At 38.0% G+C, this 25,386-nt stretch overlaps 1 protein-coding gene across 2 annotated transcripts in view; it reads left to right on the top strand.

The window, feature by feature from the left end:
- The window catches only part of COPA (coat protein complex I subunit alpha), a 56,133-nt gene that overhangs the window by 24,342 nt on the left and 6,405 nt on the right, over positions 1 to 25,386 (top strand). Inside the window, exons 11-27 of one of the 2 annotated variants that reach the window (XM_077156626.1) lie at positions 1,261 to 1,411; positions 3,785 to 3,851; positions 4,782 to 4,857; positions 7,026 to 7,108; positions 7,757 to 7,896; positions 8,463 to 8,548; positions 8,639 to 8,804; positions 12,810 to 12,972; positions 13,074 to 13,220; positions 13,957 to 14,146; positions 14,269 to 14,364; positions 15,469 to 15,557; positions 15,761 to 15,884; positions 17,618 to 17,707; positions 17,866 to 17,975; positions 18,476 to 18,553; positions 18,718 to 18,786. In XM_077156626.1, coding sequence (XP_077012741.1) covers positions 1,261 to 1,411; positions 3,785 to 3,851; positions 4,782 to 4,857; positions 7,026 to 7,108; positions 7,757 to 7,896; positions 8,463 to 8,548; positions 8,639 to 8,804; positions 12,810 to 12,972; positions 13,074 to 13,220; positions 13,957 to 14,146; positions 14,269 to 14,364; positions 15,469 to 15,557; positions 15,761 to 15,884; positions 17,618 to 17,707; positions 17,866 to 17,975; positions 18,476 to 18,553; positions 18,718 to 18,786 — 1,925 coding nt within the window. The remainder of the gene's footprint in view (positions 1 to 1,260; positions 1,412 to 3,784; positions 3,852 to 4,781; positions 4,858 to 7,025; positions 7,109 to 7,756; positions 7,897 to 8,462; positions 8,549 to 8,638; positions 8,805 to 12,809; positions 12,973 to 13,073; positions 13,221 to 13,956; positions 14,147 to 14,268; positions 14,365 to 15,468; positions 15,558 to 15,760; positions 15,885 to 17,617; positions 17,708 to 17,865; positions 17,976 to 18,475; positions 18,554 to 18,717; positions 18,787 to 25,386) is intronic. The other variant, XM_077156627.1, reaches the window with a different exon arrangement.

Here is a 25,386-nt window from a genome sequence, read left to right as displayed (position 1 = left end):
TGTCTTCTTGGAGTAGTAGTTTTTTAGTCTTCTTTCTCCATCAAGATCCACTGAACAAGTCCTTCTCTTTGATTAGTTCCTAAAGACTTGGGAGACTAATATTGGACACTTGGAGTTCTCCAACTAGAGAGAACTGGAAGCTGGTTTATTCATTCATCCAGCAAATATGTATTGAGTGCCACTGGCTGCTGGTGTTACAGCAGTGCATAAAATAAAGTCCCTGCCTTTATGGAGCTTTTATTTCTAGTGTAGAGCGATAAGCAATAAAACAATGAATATGCACAGTGACGTGTGGTGAAATTTTGAATAAAAATTGAGCAAAAGAAAGGGAGTTAGGGTTGAGTGTGGGAACTGCTATTCTATTCTATATCGGGGGGTCAGGAGAGTAAAGTGGAATGAGCAAGTGGGAAAAGCAACTGTGAAGACTGATGTTAGAGGTGGTACATAGCATGTTTGAGGATCATAAAAGAGGCTGGTTATAGAGCACAGTGAGTAAGGGGATAAGTATTAGGAGATGAGACCATGATCGGATCTTATACTTCCTTGTAGGCCGTGGTTGGAATTTAAGATTTTATTCTGAATGAATGGGAAGGATTTGGAAGGTTTTAAGCAGGGTAGTGACATGTTCTGGCATATGTGTCACGAGCAGACTATAGGAAGCCAAGGGTGGACAGTTTTTCTAAGGAATAGATGATGCTAGTAGGGAAAAGGCCAAACATTCTTTAAAAAACAAAACTGAGGGCAGGCCACGGTGGCTCAGCAGGTAAGAGTGCTTGCCTGCCATGCCCGAGGACCCGGGTTCGATTCCCGGTGCCTGCCCATGTAAAAAAAAAAAAAACAAAACCGAAAAAGCTTCTTAAGCTAACATCCTTTAATTCAGCAAATATTTTTACACTCTTGTTATATGCTAGGGTCTGGGGATAGAATATAAATTATTATAATTACTGGGAGCTCATAGTATTGTGGGAATAATAAACATAAATAAGTGCTATCATAGAAGTTTGTACAAAACACTGGGGGAACCCAGAGGAGGGACTGTCTAACTGTGGTAGTGTGATATACTATTAGGAAAGGATTCACAGGGATTCATTTGAATAAAGATTATAAGAATTGTGAAAATTTTGGTAAATAAGGGATGTATTCAGGTGCCTTAACTTTGTTTTTAGCATGCATACCCAGTTGTAATCCTTAGGTATCTCCAGTTTACAGCTTTTTATTTTTCCCTGCCCACACTAATTCTTCCTTCTGCCTGTGCTCCAGGCCACGATGGTGGCATGATTGTGTTTAAACTGGAACGGGAACGGCCGGCCTATGCTGTTCATGGCAATATGCTACATTATGTCAAGGACCGGTTCTTGCGTCAGCTGGATTTCAGCAGCTCCAAAGATGTAGCTGTTATGCAGTTGCGGAGGTAAATCAGATGTTTTTCTCTCCAACCCCCCCCCCTTTTTTTTTAATGTAACTTAACTTTATTTAACTTATGGCTTGAGGAATTACTTTTTCACATGATAAAAGTGTTTGTGCTAGGGTGCCCAGGTGGTTCAGTGTAGAATACTCGCCTTCCATGCAGGAGACCTGGGTTTGATTTCCAGACCATGTACCCCCCCCCCCAAAAAAAAAAGTGTATATGCTTTATCAACAGCACCTATAGTTTTATATTTGAAAACCCATACAAAAAATGTGAAGAAAACCAAATATTTTCAAATGAGTAAATTTTTAAGATAATTCAAATGGAATTAATGAAGTAGTCCTTTTATTGAACTTCTGAAAGCTGAGATTGTTTTTGCTTAATGGATTTTAAACAAAAGTTAGGGGTCTTAAAATCTAATCTCTTTGTAAACAACATGATATTTTACTCTATTTTAAAAAAATAGAACCTGGAAATGAGCTTTTCATAGTATGTGGCCAGGTGTTCTTTTCTTCTTTTTTTTTAATAGCTTTTTTTGTAAAAGAGAAGTTGTAGATTTACAGAAAAATCGTGCAGTAGATAGACTTCCCATGTCCCCCACCCTCACCCCCTCTTTATTAACACCTTACATTAGTGTGGCACCCTTTTTATAGTTGATGAAAGAATATTATTATGGACCTGCTATTAACTGTCATCCATAGTTTAGAGTTCACTGTGTTGTACAGTCCTGTGGGTTTTTAAATTTTATTTTTATTCTATTAATATATTTATACAACCTGAAATTTCCCCTTTTGACCACATTCAAGTATGTAATTCAGTGGTGTTAATTATATTCAGTGGTGTGTTACGAAATTTTCCATCACCTCAAACAGAAATTCGGAACCAATTAAGCATTAACTCCCCATTCACTGCCCTCATTCTAGCCCCAATAACGTAGATTCTAGTCTCTGACTCTGAATTTGCTTATTCAAATTATTCTTTGAGTACAATTATAGAATATTTGTCCTTTGTGGCTTATTTCACTCAACATGATGTCTTCAAGGTTCATTCATGTTGCCATGTGTATCAGAACTTCATTCCTTTTCACCACTGAATAATATACCATTGTGTGTATATAACACATTTTGTTTATCTGTTCATCTGTTGATGGACGCTTGGGTTGCTTCCATCTTTTGGCAATTGTGGATAATGCTGCTATGAACGTCAGTGTGCAGATATCTATTTGAGTCCTTCCCATCCGATATCTATAAACTGCCGTAATACAATACCCATAAACAAGACTGTTTTTTTCCAACACTATTTTGGGTCTAATCTCCTGTCGTAAATGAGATCACCATGGATGAGGCTGCTCATTTTAAACCATAGGAGCATCTTGGGCAAGGAGGTGGCAACGATTAGAATGGGAATCTTCCAGTTGAGAATGTTAGTGACCCTGTGGAGAGGAAATCATACTGCCACAATCTACCAGTTCTCTTGCAAATCAGGGAAAGTTTCCTGGTAGGGAGTTGCTAAAGTTGGTGACAGACTTTTTGTCTTTATTTGGCATTTCATTTCTGTAACTCTTCCTTTGCTTTCCAGCAAATGTATACAACTCTGAACCAGAATATATGTCTCTGGAAACTCTTAATTCTGAAGAAATTATAACCTCTGGGATGCCTGGCAAAAGGAAGTGTCCTCTTGGAAAGCCAGCTGCATCAGCATACTAAAACATTCATGGTGGCAAACTTTGGCTTGTGGATTTGCTATCCACCCTCCAGCATCACTCCAATAAAAAGATAGGTTTATGTGAACACTCCAAAGGACAGGAAAAAGCCAGCCAGGAACAGAGCACATCATGTTACTCTGTGGTGTCCACTGCAGTTATGTGTAGGAATCTTTATCCAACCAGAGCTCATGCTACTCACTACAGTGAATCCTTACCTTACCTTCTGTTAAATAATTTGTGTTGTACTTGGGTTTGCTTTTTAAAAATTATTATTTGTTCAAAGCTGAGCTAGTGAAGTCCCCAAGCCTTGAAGGGAAGAATATAAAATTCTATTTTTATAAAAGCATGATTAGATGGGAGTGCAAAGGTAGTTAAGTGGTAGAATTCTTGCCTGCCATGTAGGAGACCCAGGTTTGATTCCTGGTCCGTGCACTTCCCAAAAAACAAACAAACAAAAATTCAACAAATGGTACTGCAGTAACGGGGTACTTACATGGAAAAATAAAGAAATGTGACCCTCCCATACGGCATACAAAAAACAAACATACAAGCAAACATAATTAGTATATGTGTAAAGATTGCATAAGTAAGAGGTATAAGGATAATTTCCTTTCTTCCTTCTATCCTTATATTTTTTTCCTGCTTTTTTCTTTTTCTATATTTGTCTCCAGTGGTTCCAAGTTTCCAGTATTCAATATGTCATACAATCCAGCAGAAAATGCAGTTCTACTGTGTACAGTAAGTAAGCCATGGGGTCCTCCTAGGATCTCCTCATTTTTTATGTCCTCTCCCTCTCATGCCCTTGGGGAATTTCATTTGGCTATTTTGAAGCTATTTATTGGTCATTTTGAAAGACTGACACAATAAACACTAAAACCAGGAAGGCTCCAGCTGTCAGAAACGTGTTATTAAGTGAATATGTATCTTTCATAAGGCTAACAACTTCTAAATTTATACCTCAAGATGAATGACCCAGACCATTAAAAGTGCTTTGAGAGAATATTTAGGACTAAATCTTTTCTATGCAAAGTGGATATGTAATTTGATCACTCCACCTGGGTAAAAATAGAAGAGCTGTGATTTTGAGAAAAGGTGAAGATTTCTTTCAGCCCGGATGCCTAGGTTTACCAAGTACTCTTACCACACAAATCAAGAAAAAAAGTGGGGAGGGGATAGCCTTCTAATTTTCATGCTCTGAGTGCTAACTTACAAAGTATTAAAACCTTTCTTCCGGTATTTGACTTCTATTGTTTAATCCCAGCCCTTCAGTCTAGCAATTCCATATTCTCTTGGCAGTTTTCTTTAAACTAGCTTGATGTCTTTTTTTTTTTTCTTTCAAGTAGTCTTTTAAGCTAATGAGTATACTTCAGGTTGAACACTAAGATATTGAGGTCTTAGTCTGTTATTTTGTGGACCAGAGTGCAATCCTTATTTTCATTCAAATAATAGCAGCATCTTTGGAGGATAAATAAAGTAGCACAACTGCTGACTACTTTGACAAAGAGTCCTATAATTCTTAGATGTGGAAACGTTCAAATGACTTCTGGGTAAAGGGTGAGAAAAGTGTAGTTTCAGATTGTTATCTGTGTATTGGAATTGTGTTCTCTGTCAAAATAAACTGGTTTCTTGAGTACCTCTCACTAACAATTTAATTTCCTCCTTCTACAGAGAGCCAGCAATTTAGAGAATAGTACCTATGACCTGTATACCATCCCCAAGGATGCTGACTCTCAGAATCCTGATGGTAGGTGCTCTTTTTGTCCACCCTGCTCTGCGTTCAGTGCTCCCCGCCCATGTCATCACTCCTCTTCAGTTTTTTCACGTTCCATTCCCAGGCCATGGTCACATCACTCTTGTCTGTTGGCAGGTGCTGCTGACAGTTGCATCAGAGGCATCCATGGTGTGAAATATTCATGTTCCTCCCCCTTTTTTTTACCCCTGCTATATATATATATATATATATTTTATAATTTGGTTATTAGAAACTCTCCATTTTCTCTTTCAGCACAGCATGCTATCCTAGTTTATTGTCGGCTGAGATGACTTTCACCCTGGTAGTTTCATTTATTTAAAAATGTGGTTCCAATCTTAGAATGTCTCATCCTGGGACTAGGGATTTATGCCCTCCCATTCACATCCAAATCCAATTTGCTTCCTTTGTATGTCAAAAAGATGAGGCTGCTAACAACTCCACACCCCACCTGGGATCCCAGATTCCAGCTGAGACCCCTGCCTACTTCCTCTATCACCACCATCCCTTGTTGATGCCCTTACTATTAGAATTTGCTGACAAAACTGATTCTCAGAACAGATTTAACTCTTACTTGTGTTCTTTTCAATAGACTTCCTCTAGTGGGTTTATAGAAACCACCAGGCCAAAGGTTTATTCCTCAGGTCCCCACTCTTACTAGCATAAATTCACCTATTAGACCCTATCAGCAGATTTTCAAGAAATATTTTATTACCCCAGCTGAATATATATATTTTTTCTGGGTCCCATTTGTGGGTACCACCATGTCATTATTGCTGCTAGTATCATTCTTTTAAATGTCATCATGGCAAGAGAGAAAGCCTCTATGTATTTGATATCCATAAATCAAATTCTCCTCAGGGGTGCAAGGGTAGTTCAGTGGTAGAATTCTCAGCTACCATGCAGGAGACCTGGGTTCTATTCCCAGCCCATGCATTTCCCCTCAAAAAAAAGCAAAGCAACCAACCAACACAAATGCAAATTCAACAAATAGTGCTGCAATAACCAGATGCTCATATGGAAAATAATGAAATGTGTCCCCACCATACAGCATACAATAAAGTAAAATAGAATTCTCCTCTATAAATTAATAAATGAAGCCACATCTGACTAAATCTTATGATTTGACCCATTCCTACCCCATTCCTACCTTTTCCCCAAAATTTGTTTTATAATTGATAGAGTTTAAATACCTTAGGTTTGTTTTGTTACTACTTTTATTTTCTCTTCTCTTCTCCATCCTTTGAAGAAGATACTAATTAGTAACGATGCAGCCCAAAGACAGGCAGCAGAAAGGAGGAAGAGGAAAAGCAAAACCTTGAATGGTGTGGTTCCCCAGCCCCTGGAAAATGGGAGTGCTGGTTGTGATAATAATTAGCTTTGTGAATCTCCTGTCACCCCAAGAGTTAGAAAAATACAGGATGAGGTTGGCCAGCATGCTCTTTCCGTTTATCAAAGATATTTAGGTGTATCTTTGAATTTATCCTCCTAGAAGTTTCTCAAGGAATGGAATGCTCATTTGAAAATTCTAATCAGCAGTGAAATGTTTGGGAATGAGAAACATTTTGTAACTCTCTTTAGGGTAATGAGAATGGTTGGTTGACATTTATGGAGCAACAGCTTGGTGCTAAATATTGCCCAACATAGAACTCACTTGTCAAGAGTTAGTTGTGAGTGCATTGCCCTGCCCTGTTCTACTAGGAGGTCTGCATTTGCATGTTAAAAGCAGCAGAGCAGCTGTGTCCTGGGGAGGGGGCTCTGTCTCTTAGCTTGTTCAGAGGCCTAACGATAGGAGGTCCTGTGCTACTGACAGGCTGCTTGCTGTGCCACAGCTTGGCCAGGGAGGCCCTGCTCGTTAGCATGATGGAGTGCGCTGTCACCTAAGATGGGCGGCCCTTCTGCCAGTACATGGTGTTGGTTGAAATGCAGCCACTTGGCCTAGAGAAAAGAGGCTTGGCTGGGGTAGGGTTTGGAGTTTGGAGGGGATTGGTGGGGAAAGTCACTCAACAGTAGCCTCAGGTTATGGCTGAATTAGTTAGGAAGCAGCTGAATTGGTGAGGCCAAGGTGGCAGCCAGCAAGACTGGCAGCTCCAAGGCACCTGACTCTATCACTTGCCAGTGGTTCACCACATGCTCCCCGCCCTTGATTTTGTTCTTCTCAGCCCCTGAAGGGAAACGATCCTCAGGCCTGACAGCCGTTTGGGTTGCTCGAAATCGGTTTGCAGTCCTAGATCGGATGCATTCGGTGAGTTAAGTCTAAAAGGGGAAGCTCATTTGGTAAGTGCAGCAGCAGAATAAAGAGCACTGTATTTCTCCCACTCTGCCCAGAGCAGCTGTGATCATTATGTATCAGTTCCCTCTTTACCTCCTCCCCCACCTCGTTCCCCCTGGAAAGAAAGCCTTTAAAATTGGTTATAATGATAGGGATGGTGATCACGGTGCCTCTAGCTTAAGAACCAAACTGAAGTCACTCTTGACAACATGACGACAAAAAAAGCATCAGATTTGAAATGGGCAAGCTGAATGAAGAGTAGATGTCTGCCCCTCCCTCTCCTTATCCACCACCTTCATTGGTCTTTTGAAATGTAATAGGTTCCAGCACAAGATAATACTTAAAAATTTAAGCCGAAGAAGCACTGTTTTTCTCTCTGATTGACTGTGTAAGTCAGACATTGGTTGGACTTCTCAGGGTGTTTAAGTTGAAGAAAAAAAAGATGTGTTACGGCCCTTGGACAGGGTCTTGGTAGGATGGTCTACCTTGAAGTGGGGATTGACTTAGATAGGGAAAAAAAAAACTTAGTTTATTGAAACTGAGGAATGGTATCAACTGTCATCATCTTAAGTACACATTCCCACTTCTTCTCTTAACCCCACCTTTTAATACTCACTTCAGCTTCTGATCAAAAATCTGAAGAATGAGATTACCAAGAAGGTACAGGTGCCCAACTGTGACGAGATCTTCTATGCTGGCACAGGCAACCTCCTGCTTCGAGATGCAGACTCCATCACGCTCTTTGACGTACAGCAGAAGCGGTAACATGTCAGGTGCCCCTAAGAAGACAGGCAGGGATGGGGAAGAGTAGACATCTTTAGTAGGAACTTTTTTTTTTCGTTTTACCTCCAAGTGGCTTGGCCACTTCTGTACTATATTTCCAAGACTTTTTCTAGCCACTTTTTCCCTCCATGGTATTCTCCATCCTGCACATACACAATGGCATTACAGTAAGAAGCCTATTTATTTGATGCCTGTTTTTAGAGCACTTACTCTGAATAAAGAATGGTCTCAGGCCTTAGAATGAGAGGGACACAGAGATGAATAACACATTTCCTGCACTTAAAGGAACTTACAGATCAGTGTTAAATAGAGACATAAACAAAACCTTAGCAATACATGGGAATGGGGGGCAAGCAGTTGGAGGAGAGGGAAGGGCATAATGTGAGTCAAAAAGTTTAATTCCTTGAGCTGCTATACAGGAATGTTTATTTGATATCTTTTTAAGAAATGAAGTTTCTTATTAATTTGAGGATGAGAAGGAGTTAGGTTATAGTCTGTGACAAGGGAATCAGGTCCACTCATGTTTATCCTTCCTCTATCACAGGACACTGGCATCTGTGAAGATTTCCAAGGTGAAATATGTTATCTGGTCAGCAGATATGTCCCATGTAGCACTACTGGCCAAGCATGGTAAGCCGTCACTGTATCCACCCTGATTTAGAGACTAGTCCCTCCCTCCCCCTATCCTTTCCAGTCTACTGCACTCATCTCATCCAGCAGAACACTCATGCCCTTTGCCTCTTACAGCCATTGTGATCTGTAACCGCAAACTGGAAGCTCTATGTAACATTCATGAGAACATTCGTGTCAAGAGTGGGGCCTGGGATGAAAGTGGGGTATTTATCTATACCACAAGCAACCACATCAAATATGCTGTCACCACTGGGTAAGTTAAATTATCTGATATACCAAGTGGAAGAAGGTGGCTTCTTGAAATTATTGTCCTGTCTCAAGATATAACTGAAGTGCCCCATAAGCTTTTTCATGGAAAAGCCTTGCCTGGAATTTATGAACTAGGGGGAGCATCAAAACATTCTTTTTTCAGTTCTTAAAATTATGAAATATAATGTAAATATTAAAAAGATACACAGATTATAAATATGTAATTTAATGAATAGTTATGTACTAAAACATCTGTTGTAACTACCACCCAAGACAAGAAGTAGAACAACTCTGGCACCCCAGAAGCCCTTGCTATGTGATCCTTATTGATCATAAAAGGTAACATTATTCTGACTTATATGGTAAATTTCTTCCTTGCTTTTATTTATAATTTTATCAGCTGGTATGTCTCTTAAAAGAAAATGGTTGAGTTTTGCTTGGTTTTGAACTTCATGTAAATGGAAGCATGTTGAATGTATTTTATATTTTGTTTATTTTGTTCAGTGTTTTGTTATAAGATTCATCCATGTAGCTCAATTTATTTATTTTCATTGTTGTATAACATTCCATTATATGAGGATACCATAGTTTATTTATCCATTCTACTCTTAAAGGATATTTGAGCGATTTCTGGTTTTTGCCTATTAAGAACAGTACTCTTAAACATTCTTTTGCATGTTTTCTAAGACACATGTACACACATTTCTTCAGCATGTATACCCAGAATTGAGTTGCTGGGCTATAGGATATGCATGTCTTCATATTTACTAGGTATTGTGAAACTGCTTTCCAAAGTGTTTTTACCAATTTGCAAACCCATTGGCATTGTATAAAAGTTTCGTTGCTCATCCTCCTTATCAGCACTTGGGTTTGCCGGACTTTTTTTTTTTGCCTATCAGGCAGATATGTAATGCTATCTCATTATAATTTTACTTTGCTCTTTTCTGATTCTTAATAAGATCGCATACCTTTTCATTTGGCCATCCATCAAGATCTCCTTTTCTATGAATTCAACTCTTTTACCCATTTTTAAATTATCTGTCTTTTTCTTGTGACTTTGTAGTTCTTTATATATTTGGGAATCAGTCCTTTGTTAGGGCTGTGTTTTACAAATAGTCTCTTCCATTTTATAGCATGTCTTATTCTCTTTCTGGTGTCCTTTAATGAACAGAAGAAGTTCTTAATTTTAATGTGATTGAATTTATGAGTCTTTTCCTTTGTGGATATTGCTTTTTGTGTTCTATTTAAGAAATCTTTATTGACCCTAAGCTCATAACCTTATTTTTCTGTATTATAAGAACTTTACAGTTTTGCCTTTTTTATCTAGATCTATAATCCACTTGGACTTAATTTTTACGTATGGTATGAGATAGAGGATTCAATTTCACATTTTTCCTTAAGGACACTCAATGAGGAAAAGACCATCATTTCCTCACTGTTCTGCAGTACCATCTTTGTCATATACAGTCATGTTTCCAGATATGCAGGAATCTGTTTCTGTGGTCTTTCTTTGCATACTTCCACAATTGTCTGAAATATTGTAGCTTTATGATAAGTCCTTCTAAAGTTGTTCAGCTATTTGCACATAAATTTTAGAATCAGCTTGTAAAATTCCACTCAAAACCAAAAAACTTGTGATTTGTGTTGGGATTGTATTGAATCTGTATGCCGATTTAGGGGTAGCTATCATCTTTACAATATTAAATTTCCAAATCTGTGAACATACTTTAACAGCTCTTCATTTATTTATTTAGGTCTTCTGATGTGTCTTTCAATAAAGTTTTATAGTTTTCTCTGTAGAGGTCTTTTCTTTGGTTAGATTTTTTCCTAGATATGTGACAGTTTTTATGCAATTTGTAAATGTATCCTTTTAGAAATTTCATTTTCTAACTTTTGCTAATTTTTAGAAATCTAAGTTTTTAAATTGATTTTATATCAGGGACTTGATAAACTCTTATTATAGAAATTTACTTGTATTTGATTTTGGATTTTTTCACAAATAATCATAGCATCTGTGAATAATGATAATTTTGTTTCTTTCTAGTGCTTATATTCACATATTTTTCTTGTCTTGCTATGGTGACTAAACATTATGATAGCAGGCATTCTTGATTTGTTCCCAATTTTAAGAAAAAACTTTCAGTGATTGGTATTATGTGAAGTTGCTTTAGATTTGAAGAATTTTATAGAAATCCGTTATCTAGGAAGGAATTTCCTTACTGTTTCTAGTTTGCTAAGAATTTTTATCTTGGATAAACACTGAATTTGGTCAGATACCTTTTCAGCATATATTGAGGTAATGTAATTTTTCTCCTTTGTTCAATTAATGTGGTAAATTAAATTGATTTTTTTCTAGTGTTTAAAACCAACATTGTAGTCCTAACATAAACCTAATGCGGTCATGGTGTTTTATCCTTTTCAGATATTGCTGTTTCAGTTTGCTAATATTTTGCTTAGGGTGTTTGCATTTGTATTTATGAATGAGATAGACATGTAATTTCACTTTCTTTTCTGTCCTTGTCAGGTTTTTGTATCATGGTTGGACTAATGATCCAAGTAGTGTACCTTCTTTTTCTTTTCTTTTAATGAGTTTGTATAAGATTGGAATTCATTCTTCCTTGAATGCCAGTTAAACCATCCAGACCTGAGGCTTTTTTTGTGAGAAGGTTTTGTTTTTATCTAATTCAGATTATTTTATTTAATGGCTATGGGATTGTAGGACTTCTTTTCTTTGTGAGTCAGTTTTGGTAAATTTTATTTTTTTGGAATTCAAGCATTTAAAAAGGTATTTATATCCTCATACTGGAAGATCTATATTGATATCCCCCTTTTTCATTCCTATCATTGCCCTTTTCTCTTCTTTTTAAAATTTTTTGGGGGAGGGATTTTTATTTATTTTTAATTTTTATTAATAAAACCAATCAACATACAATATGAACATTAGCTTTTTTATCACATAGTTGTATATTCATCATCGTGATCATTTCTTAGAACATTTGCATCAATTCAGAAAAAGAAATAAAAAGAAAACAGAAAAAAATTCATACATACCATACCTCTTACCCCTCCCTTTCATTGATCACTAGAATTTCAATCTGCTAAATTTATTTTAACCTTTGTTCCCCCTATTATTTATTTATTTTTAATCCATATGTTTTACTTGCATGTCTAAAAGGTAGATTAAAGGAGCATCAGAACCAAGGTTTTCACATTCACACAGTCACTTTGCAAAAGCTTTATCATTATACAATCATCTTCAAGAAACATGGCTACTGGAACACAGCTCTACATTTTCAGGCAGTTCCCTCCAGCCTCTCCATTACGCCTTAACTAAAAAGGTGATATCTATTTAATGTGTAAGAATAACCTCCAGGATAACCTCTCAACTCTGGAATCTCTCAGCCATTGACTTTATTTTGTCTCATTTCTCTCTTATCCCTTTTGGTTGAGAAGGTTTTCTCAATCCCCTGATGCTGAGTCTCAGCTCATTCTAGGATTTCTGTCCCACATTGCCAGGAAGGTCCACACCCCTGGGAGTCATGTCCCACATAGACAGGGGGAGAGTGGTGAGTTTGCTTGTTGTGTTGGCAGGAGAGAGAGGCACCATCTGAGCAACAAAAGAGATTCTCTTGGGGGTGACTTAGGCCTAATTTTAAGTAGGTTTGACATATCTTTTTGGGGTTAAGTTTCATATGAACAAACCCCAAGACTGGGGGCTCTGCCTATAGCTTTGGTTGTCCCCACTGCTTGTGAGAATATCAAGAATTCAGCTTGGGGAGGTTGAGTTTTCCCCCGTTCTCACCATTCCCCGAAGGGGACTTTGGTTATGCTCTCTTTTGAGTCACTTCTTATCTGTTCCATTGTTCAAATGGCATTTGACAAAAGTATAATGAGAAGATAAAAGTCTGTGTTCTGGGTTTGTTCCATTTCTTAAAGACTGGATTTTTCCTAGGTTCTGGTACTCTTCTCTCATTTACTGAAAATTCTGCCCGCTACTTCCTATTCTTAGGGACCATGGGATCATCCGAACTCTGGATTTACCCATCTATGTCACACGGGTGAAAGGCAACAATGTATATTGCCTAGACAGGGAGTGTCGTCCTCGAGTACTCACCATTGATCCCACTGAGTTTAAGTTCAAGCTGGCCCTGATCAACAGGAAATATGATGAGGTATGAGATGAGGAAGCATGCTAGGAGTATTGAGAGGGGCAGTACCCCATTTTTCCTCTAAGTGATTGTTCCTCCTTGCTCTACCCCACCCAAATGTCTAGGTCCTGCACATGGTGAGGAATGCCAAACTAGTAGGCCAATCCATCATTGCTTATCTCCAAAAGAAGGGCTATCCTGAAGTGGCACTGCACTTTGTGAAGGATGAAAAAACTCGATTTAGTCTGGCATTGGAGTGTGGAAACATTGAGGTGAGGGAAATATGAGGTCATAAACCCCGTATTGTTTTACAGAGATTAGTATGGTAGTGGGAAGGCATTATTCTGGGCTTACTTATTTAGCCAGTGTAATAGAATTTTGGGATTTTTTTAAAGTTAGATTGTGCCATCTTTATGTTACTATTTGCCAACCTCTATCTTTTTCTGTCTTCTATCACAGCATTTCTACTATTACTGTTGTTCTCAGTTAGTCTGGATTCACTAACTTCTGGGACCAGGAATTAGATAGCGTAGAATTTGAAAAATCTCATTATTCCTTACCACTTGCTCTTACTGACTGGTGCTTAGATGAAATGTTGAGACCCAGAGTGTACAGGCATTACTTTTAAACAGGGAGACAGGTGAGGGAAAATTGGCTTTCCACTTCTGAGCGCCTCTCTTTAGTTATTTCTTCTGTCTTCTCTAATATCCCTGAGAATCTTCAAACTTGGTGAGTAGGAGATAAATAGCTAAGTGACTGGTTAAGATGTGATTTTGTCACAAAAGTAAATTTCTGAGGTAAATGATAATGTGATATGACTCTTCTATGATTCCAAAAGGACGATTTATTGATAGACTTTTTTATAGGCAGAGTTATACTGAAAGCCAAGAGTGATTGAAAATAAAGGGAATTCCTTGGAGATTGTTTAGAGGCAATTTCTTTGACTGCCTTTGATTCTGAGGCACAGTATCCTCCAGTTTATTGACTCTGACCCTTGGGATTCTTTAGATTGCTCTGGAAGCAGCCAAAGCACTGGATGACAAGAACTGCTGGGAAAAGTTGGGAGAAGTGGCCCTGCTACAGGGGAACCACCAGATTGTGGAAATGTGCTATCAGCGCACTAAAAACTTTGACAAACTTTCCTTCCTGTACCTTATCACTGGCAACCTAGAGAAACTGCGCAAGATGATGAAGATTGGTGAGGCCTCTGAAACTAAGAATGGAAAGAGAGGGGTCCTTGGGGAAGGAGGGAAAAAATAGAGGAGAGAAAGAACTTAAGAGAGAAGATGTAACTTGATGTTTCTTATTGACTTGGTGTAGCCGAGATTCGAAAGGACATGAGTGGCCATTATCAGAATGCCCTGTACCTGGGTGATGTGTCAGAGCGAGTGCGGATCCTGAAGAACTGTGGGCAGAGTGAGTATCTATCCAGGACTCCCCAGCTTCTTGGGGACTTTAAGGGTGTATTTTCTCTTCATGATGAGCTATCACTCACATATAGTGGTGAGGGATTTCCCTTTATTGTGCATGTTTTCAGGTGAGACAGCACATTCCTGCCGTGCTTAGAAGACTTTCTTTAAAGCCAAATGGAAGTGCAGCCAGAATATTGTCTGGCAAGACATCTTTAGAAGATAGTTAATAGTTGTGGGGGAGACAGGAGGTTTAAAAGGTACTGGTACATACATCCTACTAAATGTGGTTGGTTGGATGCCATTAGAATTTTATTCCTTTACTTCAAGTCTGGAGGTTTTACTCATTTGTTTGCGTATTCATTATATATTCAAGGAATGTTTCTTGAAAAATCAAAATAAACCAAGCATCTGAGAAACGTCGGGAACAGGAAAGGTGAAAGGTGTGCTTTGGATGCAGGTTCTAGCAGTAGAGTAGTGGGTTGAGCAGTGGTCAGATTCACGGTATATATTGAAAGTAGAACCAACGTAGTTTATTGAAGAACTGGATGTGCAATGTGAAAGTTATTTATTGCTGTGTAAAGAAAAATTACCCCAAAACTTAGTAGGTTATAATAGTAAACATTTATTATCTTAGTTTTGGGCATGGTTTAGTTGAGTGTCTTTGACTCAGTGTCTCTTATGAGGCTACAACCAAGATAGTGGCTTGGCCTCAGTTATCTGAGTTCAGCTAGAGAAGGATCTGCTTCCAAGCTCGTTCACATGGCTTTTGGCAGCCCTCAGGTCCTTGCTGACTGTTGACTGAACAACATCTGTTCCACATCACAACATGGCAGCTGGTTTCCCTCAGTGTAAGTGAGCAAGAGAGGGCACCTGAGATGGAAGCCACAGCCTTTGTAACCTAATCTTGTGACATCCCATTAATTCTGCCATATTCTGTTCATTAGAAGCAAGTCAGTAAATCCAGCCTATACTCAAGGAGAGGGGATTTGCAAGGACATGAATACCAGGATGCAAGGATCGCTGGGAGATCATCTCAGAGGCCACCTTTCACTGTAGCATTCACTTGGAAGTGAACCTGCCTATATCACAAAGCCTGTTTTCTCTACAGAGTCACTGGCTTATCTCACAGCTGCTACCCATGGCTTAGATGAAGAAGCTGTGAGTCTGAAGGAGACTTTTGATCCAGAGAAGGAGACAGTAAGTCTTTGCTTACATGAGTGTCTCTGGTTGTGGGAGTAACTCTGAGATCTTGGGGCAGTTTGGAACTACAAATGTCACTCTCCTCTCTGTTTATCAGGAGAGGCAGAGAAACAAATGTGATCAGAGCAGCCTCCATATCCTTCCCCTACATGACTCCTGGGAACTTTGCTTTTAACCTCTTTCCTTCTTCCACTTCTCAGATCCCAGACATTGACCCTAATGCCAAGCTGCTCCAGCCGCCTGCACCTATCATGCCACTGGATACCAACTGGCCCTTATTGACTGTGTCCAAAGGATTCTTTGAAGGCTCCATTGCCAGCAAGGGTAAATATCCACCTCTCTCGTCATGTTTTTATTTTTGTCATTGTTATTGTTCATTTGTTTTTTGTTTTTTGTTTTTTGTAGAACTGCCCTAGAGGATACCATTAGCTTTTAGCTTGATGTCCTTTTTTCTGTAGAAGCTTCATAGAGTTATGGCACAGCCTTTTAATAACCAAATAAAAGCATTTTGAGATCATTAAAGACAATTTAGAAAATAGTCCACACTTCTAGCAACCACTGTTAACATTTTGGAGTACTTCCTTAGGTTTTGCTATAGATGTAGTACATTCTCCATTCAGTATTTTATCTTTTTTTTAGTATTTTATCATTCTTGACATATAATCTTAAAATGCAATTCAGCTGCATCAAATTCTTTCATGTGGGTACTACCTCTATTCCCGTCCTCCTGTTTTCTTGGCTATAACCTCTAGTTAATTTCTCCTAAGTAGGAGCCTACATAGCTCTTGTTCCCAGCTCTGTTCTTTCCTCCATCTCCTCCTGCCTACCATATATGCTCTGCTCTGAACACATTATGCACCCCACTCCCCGCCCCCCCAAAAAAAACTTGTACCCATGTAGGTATGTAAAAGCAGAGAGGAGAAAGAACCTATTTCTGATGCTTTTTTCTGCCAAGGATCACAGAACTGCCTTTCTTCTAGTATAATTATTGTCTATATTTCTCTCTGCCACCACCCCTTTTTAAAACTTAGCTGTCTTTTTGTCTTTGGTTTAGTAATTTTAATTTTATTGTATCTGACCCTTGTTTATTATAAGCCATTTAATCTTTGGAAACAGATGAAGCAGAAATGAATGGTTGAATGAATGTCTCTGTACTCAAATGATAAATTATTGAGAGCTCTGCCAATAAAAAATTCTTTTAAAAGTTTCTTCCTACTATCAGCCTAAAAAATAATCCAAGTGAAATCTAACATCTTAACTTTGAGGGCTCCCCTTTCCTAGCCCAAGTAGAGTTTTTTTCCAGTATTATATGAACAAAAAGAAGTCAGTGGGAGGGAACTTTTCATCTCTTTCCTTTCTCAAAAAGATGTGAAGTTAGTCTCAGAGAACTGTGAAAAAGATAAAAGTATTAGAAAATGTAACCTAGATAAGTTGCTTCAGTGAAGGGGAAGGTAGCAAATTACTGGATACCTGTAAGTTTCAAACTTATGCTAGACTCTATTATCTCATGTAAGCCCACAAAACTCTATAGAGAGTGGGCAGTTTATAGAAAAACAGAGGTTAAATAACTTGTCTTAAGTCACATAACTAGTGAAATGACAGAGCTTCATAAGTCCAGTTTTCCTGACTGTTTAAAACGCTTGTTTCTCATTAAGCCATGCATTATAATTGGGGGCAGGAGGGGAAGGGTGGAGGGACTTTGTAGAGAAAACTGAATAAAGTGTTAAGGTCATGAAATATTTTTAAAAAGGTTGTTAATTATGTTTTTAGGAGAAGCAATATGATGTTGGCAAACATATTAGACTTACTCTCAGAACATCTGAGTTTGAATGCAGATTTATTGCTTTACCAGCTGAATGACCTTGGACAAGTCTCTTAATTCAGTGGTCATACCACCTGTTCTACCTCCTTCCTTAGGTTGCTCTGAAAAATAAAAACAAATAATAATTGGGCAGAACCTTGGCATTTACTTTAGAAAGGTACAGTTTACCTATGGAGAATGCCATATCAGTCTTCCCTGGCTATAACCAGCTCCTTTCTGTTCCCTTCCTATGTAGGGAAGGGAGGAGCACTGGCTGCTGACATTGACATTGACACTGTTGGTACTGAGGGTTGGGGAGAGGATGCAGAGCTGCAGCTGGATGAAGGTAAGAGTGCTAATGTAGGACTTTTCTGGGAGATGGACAGGGACTGATTGGATTTTGGGGTCGTTATACAGGCTTCTAGACCATCTAGGATCCCAACAGTTTACTTTCCTTTTGATTTCCTCAAAAAGGAACCTTTTTAACCTGGATTTTCCTTACAGATGGGTTTGTGGAGGCTACAGAAGGTTTAGGGGATGATGGTCTTGGCAAAGGACAGGAAGAAGGAGGTGGCTGGGATGTGGAGGAAGATCTGGAGCTCCCTCCTGAGCTGGTATATAGAATTCTTATCCTTGAAAAGTTCTCTCCCTTTCTTTCTGTGGAAGCTAGGGATCTTTTTCTTCTCTTCATCTCTCCCCATCTTATCCTAAGGTCTCCACAAGGAAGAGGGCCTAGGCTCTTTTTCTAATCTGATGCTTACCATTCATTGGAAAGAAGGAAAAATGAGAGTCAGGGTTAGTAACCTTATCAACACCATCTGTTCTGAGTTCCTCAAAGAGGAGGTGATCTGAGACCTTCCTTTAATCTGATACTTCTGTCTCGGTGGTGGGAAAAGAAGAATGAGATAATCAGGGGTGTGTCGGTGGCAGCCTGTGAAAATGCAGCAAGTGTTTTTGTCTGCCTTTGATATTTCACATTTTGTTACCAATGAAGCTTCTCCTGTCTTCTCCCATTACCCAGGCTAGGAATAAGATAAAGCTGTTTGTTTTGGATTCATTAGAACAAAGTTCCTTAACAACTTAAAAAGGACTCCGTGTTTCTGTTTTTCCCTAGGATATCCCCCCTGGGGCAGCTAGTGGACCTGAGGATGGATTCTTTGTCCCCCCCACCAAGGGAACTAGCCCAACTCAGGTAAGCAGGAAAAACACCAGTGTGGGGATGAGTGTTTCTAAGCTGGCTAATACTTGATTTGTGTATCAAAAGTATCAGATACTTTTTATTACAGATATGGAGTAGGATAGCTTGGGATGAGAAAGCAAAATTTCACAAAGGTTGGATTTTCTGTTTCTTGTTAGATTTGGTGCAATAACTCTCAGCTTCCAGTTGATCACATCCTGGCAGGCTCTTTTGAAACAGCCATGCGGGTAAGTCTTCTTAAGTTAACCTTGACTCTTCCTCTTGATTATGTCTAGTCCGGGGTCCCAGGAAGATGATTAACTCATCTTAACCAAATGGAAATTATCCCACCCACAAGGGTAGAGGTCCATGTTTAGAACGAAAGCCCTTGGTCTTGTCTAAAGATATTGTACTCATAAAGCCTTCCTCTTACCTGCTTTCCACTTGGTTTAGATATCTCTATATATCCTTCCAACCATCTTTTACTCATGTATAGCCTGCTTTCCTGTTTCACGTCTGGCACCCCTTCCTGAATAGGTGAATAGTTTGAACACTAAGCCCTGTTTTATAACAGCAACAGCAATAATAATAACTGCAACAAATTCTGACATTTATCCAATGGTTACTGTGTCTGTAATATACTATAGGAACTATACTAAATGCTATATAGGTATTATTAAATAAGGGAGGTCTTATAGTATATATATATATATATATTTTTACTTTATTAATTTTTTTATTTTTATTTATGATGCATAACCATGTACAAACACATTCTTACCATATGATCATTCTGTTCTTGTTATATAATCAATAACTCAAAATATCATCACATATTTTTGTATATTCAATATCATGATCATTTCTTAGAACATTTGCATCAATTCAGAAAAAGAAATAAAAAGAAAACAGAAAAAAATCATACATACTATACCCCTTACCCCTCCCTTTCATTGATCACTAGCATTTCAATCTACTAAATTTGTTCTAACATTTGTTCCACTATTATTTATTTTTAATCCATATATTCAACTCATCTGTCTAAAAGGTAGATAAAAGGAGCATCAGACACAAGGTTTTCACAATCACGTAGTCACATTGCAAAAGCTTTATCATTATACAGTCTTCTTCAAGAAACATGGCTACTGGAGCACAGCTCTACATTTTCAGGCAGCTCCCTCCAGTCTCTCCATTACACCTTAACTAAACAGGTGATACCATTTAATGCATAAGAATAACCTCCAGGATAACCTCTAGACTGTTTGAAATCTCTCAGCTATTGGTATTTTGTCTCGTTTCGCTTTTTCTCCTTTTGTTTGAGAAGGTTTTCTCAGTCCCTTGATGCTGAGTCCCAGCCCATTCTAGGATATCTGTCTCACGTTGCCAGGAAGGTCCACACCCCTGGAAATCATGTGCCACGCGTAGAGAGGGGGAGGGCAGTGAGTTTCCTTGTTGTGCTGGCTGATAGAGAGAGGTCACATCTGAGCAACAGAACAGGTTCTCTTGAGGGTGATTCTTAGGCCTAATTTTAAGTAGGCTTAGCCTATCCTTTGCAGGGTTAAGTTTCATATGAACAGACCCGAAGATTGGGGGCTCAGCCTATTGCTTTGGTTGTCCCCACTGCTTGTGAGTATATCAAAAATTCTCTATTTGGGGAAGTTGAATTTTCCCCCTTTCTCACCATTCCCCCAGGGGGACTTTGCAAATACTTTTTTATTCACTGTTCAGATCCTTCTTGGGATTTATCGGGGCATCACTCTGGACAAACCTACAAAATCTCATGCCCTACTCAAGGTTCCAAGTACTATGGTGTTCAATTAAGCTGTCCACATAAATTATATTAAGAAATGGACTAGTCAGAATATAAATTTTGTACCAACTAAACATTTTTTGCTTTAGTCTCACACATAAGTTAAAGTTTTAAAATATTAATTACCATCTATTTTCAACACCCTGCATTATTGACATTCCTTTGTTCTTCCTCATTCAAAAACATTCTTAAATTTGCACATTTAGTCACTATCATTATATACTCTAGGCAGTCCTAGATTTTACCATCTCAGTCTTTATTGTCTATCTTTCCTTCTGATTTCATTTGTGCCCTCAGGCTTCCTCCCTCTATCATTCTCACATTCAGCTTCGTTCAGTGTTTTAACATAATTGTATTACAGTTAGGTAGTATTGTGCTGTCCATTTCTGAGTATTTACCATCAGTCCTTTGCACAATCTGTATCTCTTCAGCTCCAACTACCCAATATCTACCCTGATTCTATCTCCTGATGGTCTCTGTTACCAACTGAAATTCTCCAAGTTCATTCACTAATGTTAGTTCATATCAGTGAGACCATGCAGTATTTGTCCTTTTTTTTATGGCTAATCTCACTCAGCATCATGTCCTTAAGGTCATTCTATGTTGTTACATACTTCATACCTTTATTCTGTCTTACAGCTGCATAATTTTCCATCGTATGTATATACCACAGTTTGTTTAGCCACTTGTCTATTGATGGACATTTGGGCTGTTTCCATCTCCTGGCAATTGTAAATAATGCTGCTATAAACATTGGTGTGCAAATGTACGTTTGTGTCCTTGCCCTCATGTCCTCTGAGTAGATACCTTACAATGGTATTGCCGGGTAATATGGCAATTCTATACTTAGCTTCCTGAGGAATTGCCAAACTGCCTTCCACAGCAGTTGAAGGTGTACATACTATACCCCTTACGCCTCCAACAGTGGGTAAGTGTGCCTCTTTCTCCACATCCTCTCCAGCACTTCTTGTTTTCTGTTTTATTGATAATGGCCATTCTGTTGGGTATGAGATGATATCTCATTGTGGTTTTGATTTGCATTTCCCTAATAGCCAGGGAAGTTGAGCATCTTTTCATATGCCTTTTGGCCATTTGTATTTCCTCTTTTGAGAAATGTCTGTTCGTGTCTTTTACCCATTTTGTAATTGGGTTGTCTGTCTTTTGTTGTTGAGTTGAATGATCTCTTTATATGTTCTGGATACTAGACCCTTATCTGATAGATCATTGCCAAATATTGTCTCCCATTGTGTAGGCTGTCTTTTTACTTTCTTGACGAAGATCTTTGATGCACAAAAGTGTTTAATTTTGAGGAGTTCCCATTTATTTCTTTCTTCATTGCTCATGCTTTGGGTGTATGGTGTAGGAAATCGCCTCCTATTATAAGATTGATAATATATTTCCCAGTGTTTTCTTCTATCAGTTTTATGGTCTTAGATGTAATGTTTAGTCTTTGATCCATTTTGAGTTAATTTTTGTATAGGGTGTGAGATACGAATCCTTTTTCATTCTTTTCCATGTGGATGTCTAGTTCTCTAGGCACCATTTATTGAAGAGACTTTTCTGTGCCAGGTAAGTTGGCTTGACTGCCTTATCAAAGATCACTTGTCCATAGATGAGAGGGTTATATCTGAATACTCTATTCAATTCCATTGGTCAGTATATCTATCTTTATGTCAGTACCATACTGTTTTGACCACTATAGCTTCATCATATGCCTTAAAGTCAGGTAGTGTGAGACCTCTGACTTCATTTTTCTTCCTCAGGATATTTTTAGCTATTCAGGACATCCTGCCCTTCTAGTTAAATTTGGTTATTGGTTTTTCTATTTCTGAAAAGTAAGTTTTGGGGATTTTAATTGGCATCGCATTGAATCTGTGAATCAATTTAGGTAAAAATGACATCTTAACTATATTTAGTCTTCCAATCCATGAACATGGTATGCCCTTCCATTTATTTAGGTCTTCTGTGATTTCTTTTGACAATTTCTTGTAGTTTTCTTTGTATAGGTCTTTTGTGTCTTTAGTTAACTTTATTCCTAAATATTTTATTCTTTTGGTTGCAGTTGCAAATGGAATTTTTTTCTTGATCTCTCCATGATTGTTCATTACTACTGTATAGAAACACTACAGATTTTTGAGTGTTGATCTAGTAATCTGCCACTTTGCTGCACTCATTTAGATCTAGTAGTTTTGCTGTGGATTTTTCAGGGTTTTCAACATATAGTATCACACCATCTGCAAAACAGTGAGAGTTTTACTCCTTCCTTTCCAATTTTGATGCCTTGTATTTCTTTTTCTTGTCTAATTGCTCTGGCTAGAACTTCTGCCACAATGTTGAATAACAGTGGTGATAGTGGACATCCTTGTCTTGTTCCTGATCTTCGGGAGAAAGTTTTCAGCTTATCCCTGTTGAGGATGATGTTAGTTTTGGGTTTTTCATATATTCCCTTTATTATGTTGAGGAATTTCCTGTCTATTCCTATCCTTTGAAGTGTTTTCACCAAGAAAGGATGTTGAATTTTTTCAAATGCCTTTTCTGCATCAATCGAGATGATCATGTGGTTTTTCTGCTTTGATTTATTGATAGTGTATTATATTAATTGATTTTTGTATGTTGAACCATCCTTTCATACCTGGGATGATTCCTACTTGATCATGATATATAATTCTTATAATGTGCTACTGGATTCAATTTGCAAGAATTTTGTTGAGGATTTTTGCATCTATATTCATTAGAGAGAGATTGGTTTGTAGTTTTCTTTTCTTGTAATATCTTTGTCTGGCTTTGGTATGAAGGTGAAGTTGGCTTCATAGAATGAGTTAGGTAGCTTTCCCTCCTCTTCAGTTTTTTTGAAGAGTTTGAGCAGGATTGGTAGTAATTCTTTCTTGAATGTTTGGTAGAATTCACCTGTGAAGCCATCTGGTCCTGGACTTTTCTTTTTGGGATGCTTCTTAATGACTGATTCAGTTTCTTTACTTGTGATTGATTTGTTGAGGTCGTTTATTTCTTCTGAAGTCAATGTTGGTTGTTCAAGCCTTTCTAGGAAGCTGTCCATTTCATCTACATTGTTGAGTTTATTAGCATAAAGTTGTTCATAGTGTCTTCTCATTACCTCCTTTATTTCCGCAGGGTCAGTGGTTATGTCTCCTCTTCCATTTCTGATTTTATTTATTTGCATCCTCTCTCTTCTTCTTTTTGTCAACCTCACAAAGGGTCCATCAGTCTTTCTAATTTTTTCATAAAACCAACTTCTGGTTTTGTTGATTTTCTTGATTGTTTTCATGCTCTCAATTTAATTTATTTCTGCTGTAATCTTCATTATTTCTTTCCTTTTACTTGCTCTGAAGTTAACTTGTTGTTCTCTTTCTAGTTCTTCTAAGAGGACAGTTAATTCCTCAATTTTTGTTCTTTTTTGATATAGGTATTTAGGGCAATAAATATCTCTATTAGCACTGCCTTTGCTGGATCCCATAAAATTGAGATGTTGCATTTTCATTTTCATTTGCCTCTAGATATTTGCTGATTTCTCTTGTAATTTCTTCCTTGACCCACTGGTTGTTTAAGAGTATGTTGTTGAGCCTCCATATGTTTGTGAATATTCTGGCACTCTTCCAATTATTGGTTTCCAACTTCATTCCTTTATGATCTGAGAACATGGCTTGTATGATTTCAATCTTTTTAAATTTATTGAGACTTGCTTTGTGACCCAGCATATGGTCTGTCCTTGTGAATGATCTATGAGCACTTGAGAAAAAGGTGTATCCTGCTCTTGTGAGGTGTAATGTTCTATAAATGTCTGTTAAGTCTAGCTCATTTACTGTATTATTCAAATTCTCTGTGTCCTTATTGATCCTCTGTCTGGATGTTGTTTCCACTGATGAGAGTGAGGAATTGAAGTCTCCAACTATTATGGTAGATGTGTCTATTTCTCTTTTCAGTGTTTGCCTCGTGTATTTTGGAGCATTCTAGCTCAGTCCATACATATTTATGATTGTTATGTCTTCTTGTTGAATTGTTCCTTTTATTAATACATAGTGTCCTTCTTTGCCTCTTTTTTAAATTTTTTTTTGAAATATAACAACAAACAAAAACATTCTTAACATATCATTCTGTTCTACATATATAATCAGTAATTTACAATATCATCACATAGTTGCATATTCATCATCATTATTATTTCTTAGAACATTTGCATCAATTCAGAAGAAGAAAACAGTAAAAAATTCACACAAACCATGCCTCTTATCCCACCCTTTCATTGATCACTAGCATTTCAATCTGCTAAATTTATTTTAACCTTTGTTCCCCCTATTATTTATTTATTTTTAATCCGTGTGTTTTACTCATCTTTCCATAGGGTAAATAAAATAAGCATCAGACACAAGGTTTTCACAATCGTACAGTCACATTTTGAAAGCTATATCATTATATAGTCAACTTCAAGAAACACGGCTACAGGAACAAAGCTCTACATTTTCAGGCAGTTCCCTCCAGCCTCTCCATTACATCTTGACTAACAAAGTGATATCTATTTAATGCATAAGAATAACCTCCAAGATAACCTCTCGACTTTGGAATCTCTCAGCTGTTGACACTTTGTCTCATTTCACTCTTCCCCCTTTTGGTTGAGAAGGTTTTCTCAATCCCCTGATGCTGAGTCTCAGCTCATTCTAGGGTTTTTCTCAATCCCTTGATGCTGAGTCTCAGGTCATTCTAGGATTTCTGTCCCACGTTGCCAGGAAGGTCCACACCCCTGGGAGTCATGTCCCACATAGACAGGGGGAAGGTGGTGAGTTTTCTTGTTGTGTTGGCTGGAGAGAGAGGCCACATCTGAGCAACAAAAGAGGTTCTCTTGGGGGTAACTCTTAGTCTTTGTCTCTTTTAACTGTTTTACATTTGAAGTCTAATTGGTTGGATATTAGTATAGCTAACTCCTACTCTTTTCTGATTATTATTTGCGTGGAATATCATTTCCCAACCTTTCACTTTGAACCTATGTTTATCCTTGGGTCTAAGATGCGTTTCCAGTAGACAGCAT

Source organism: Tamandua tetradactyla, chromosome 4, assembly GCF_023851605.1.
Source record: "Tamandua tetradactyla isolate mTamTet1 chromosome 4, mTamTet1.pri, whole genome shotgun sequence".
NCBI lineage: Eukaryota > Metazoa > Chordata > Mammalia > Pilosa > Myrmecophagidae > Tamandua > Tamandua tetradactyla.
The sequence above is the reverse complement of the archived record's forward strand: the minus strand, read 5'-3'. Positions and strand labels throughout refer to the sequence as shown.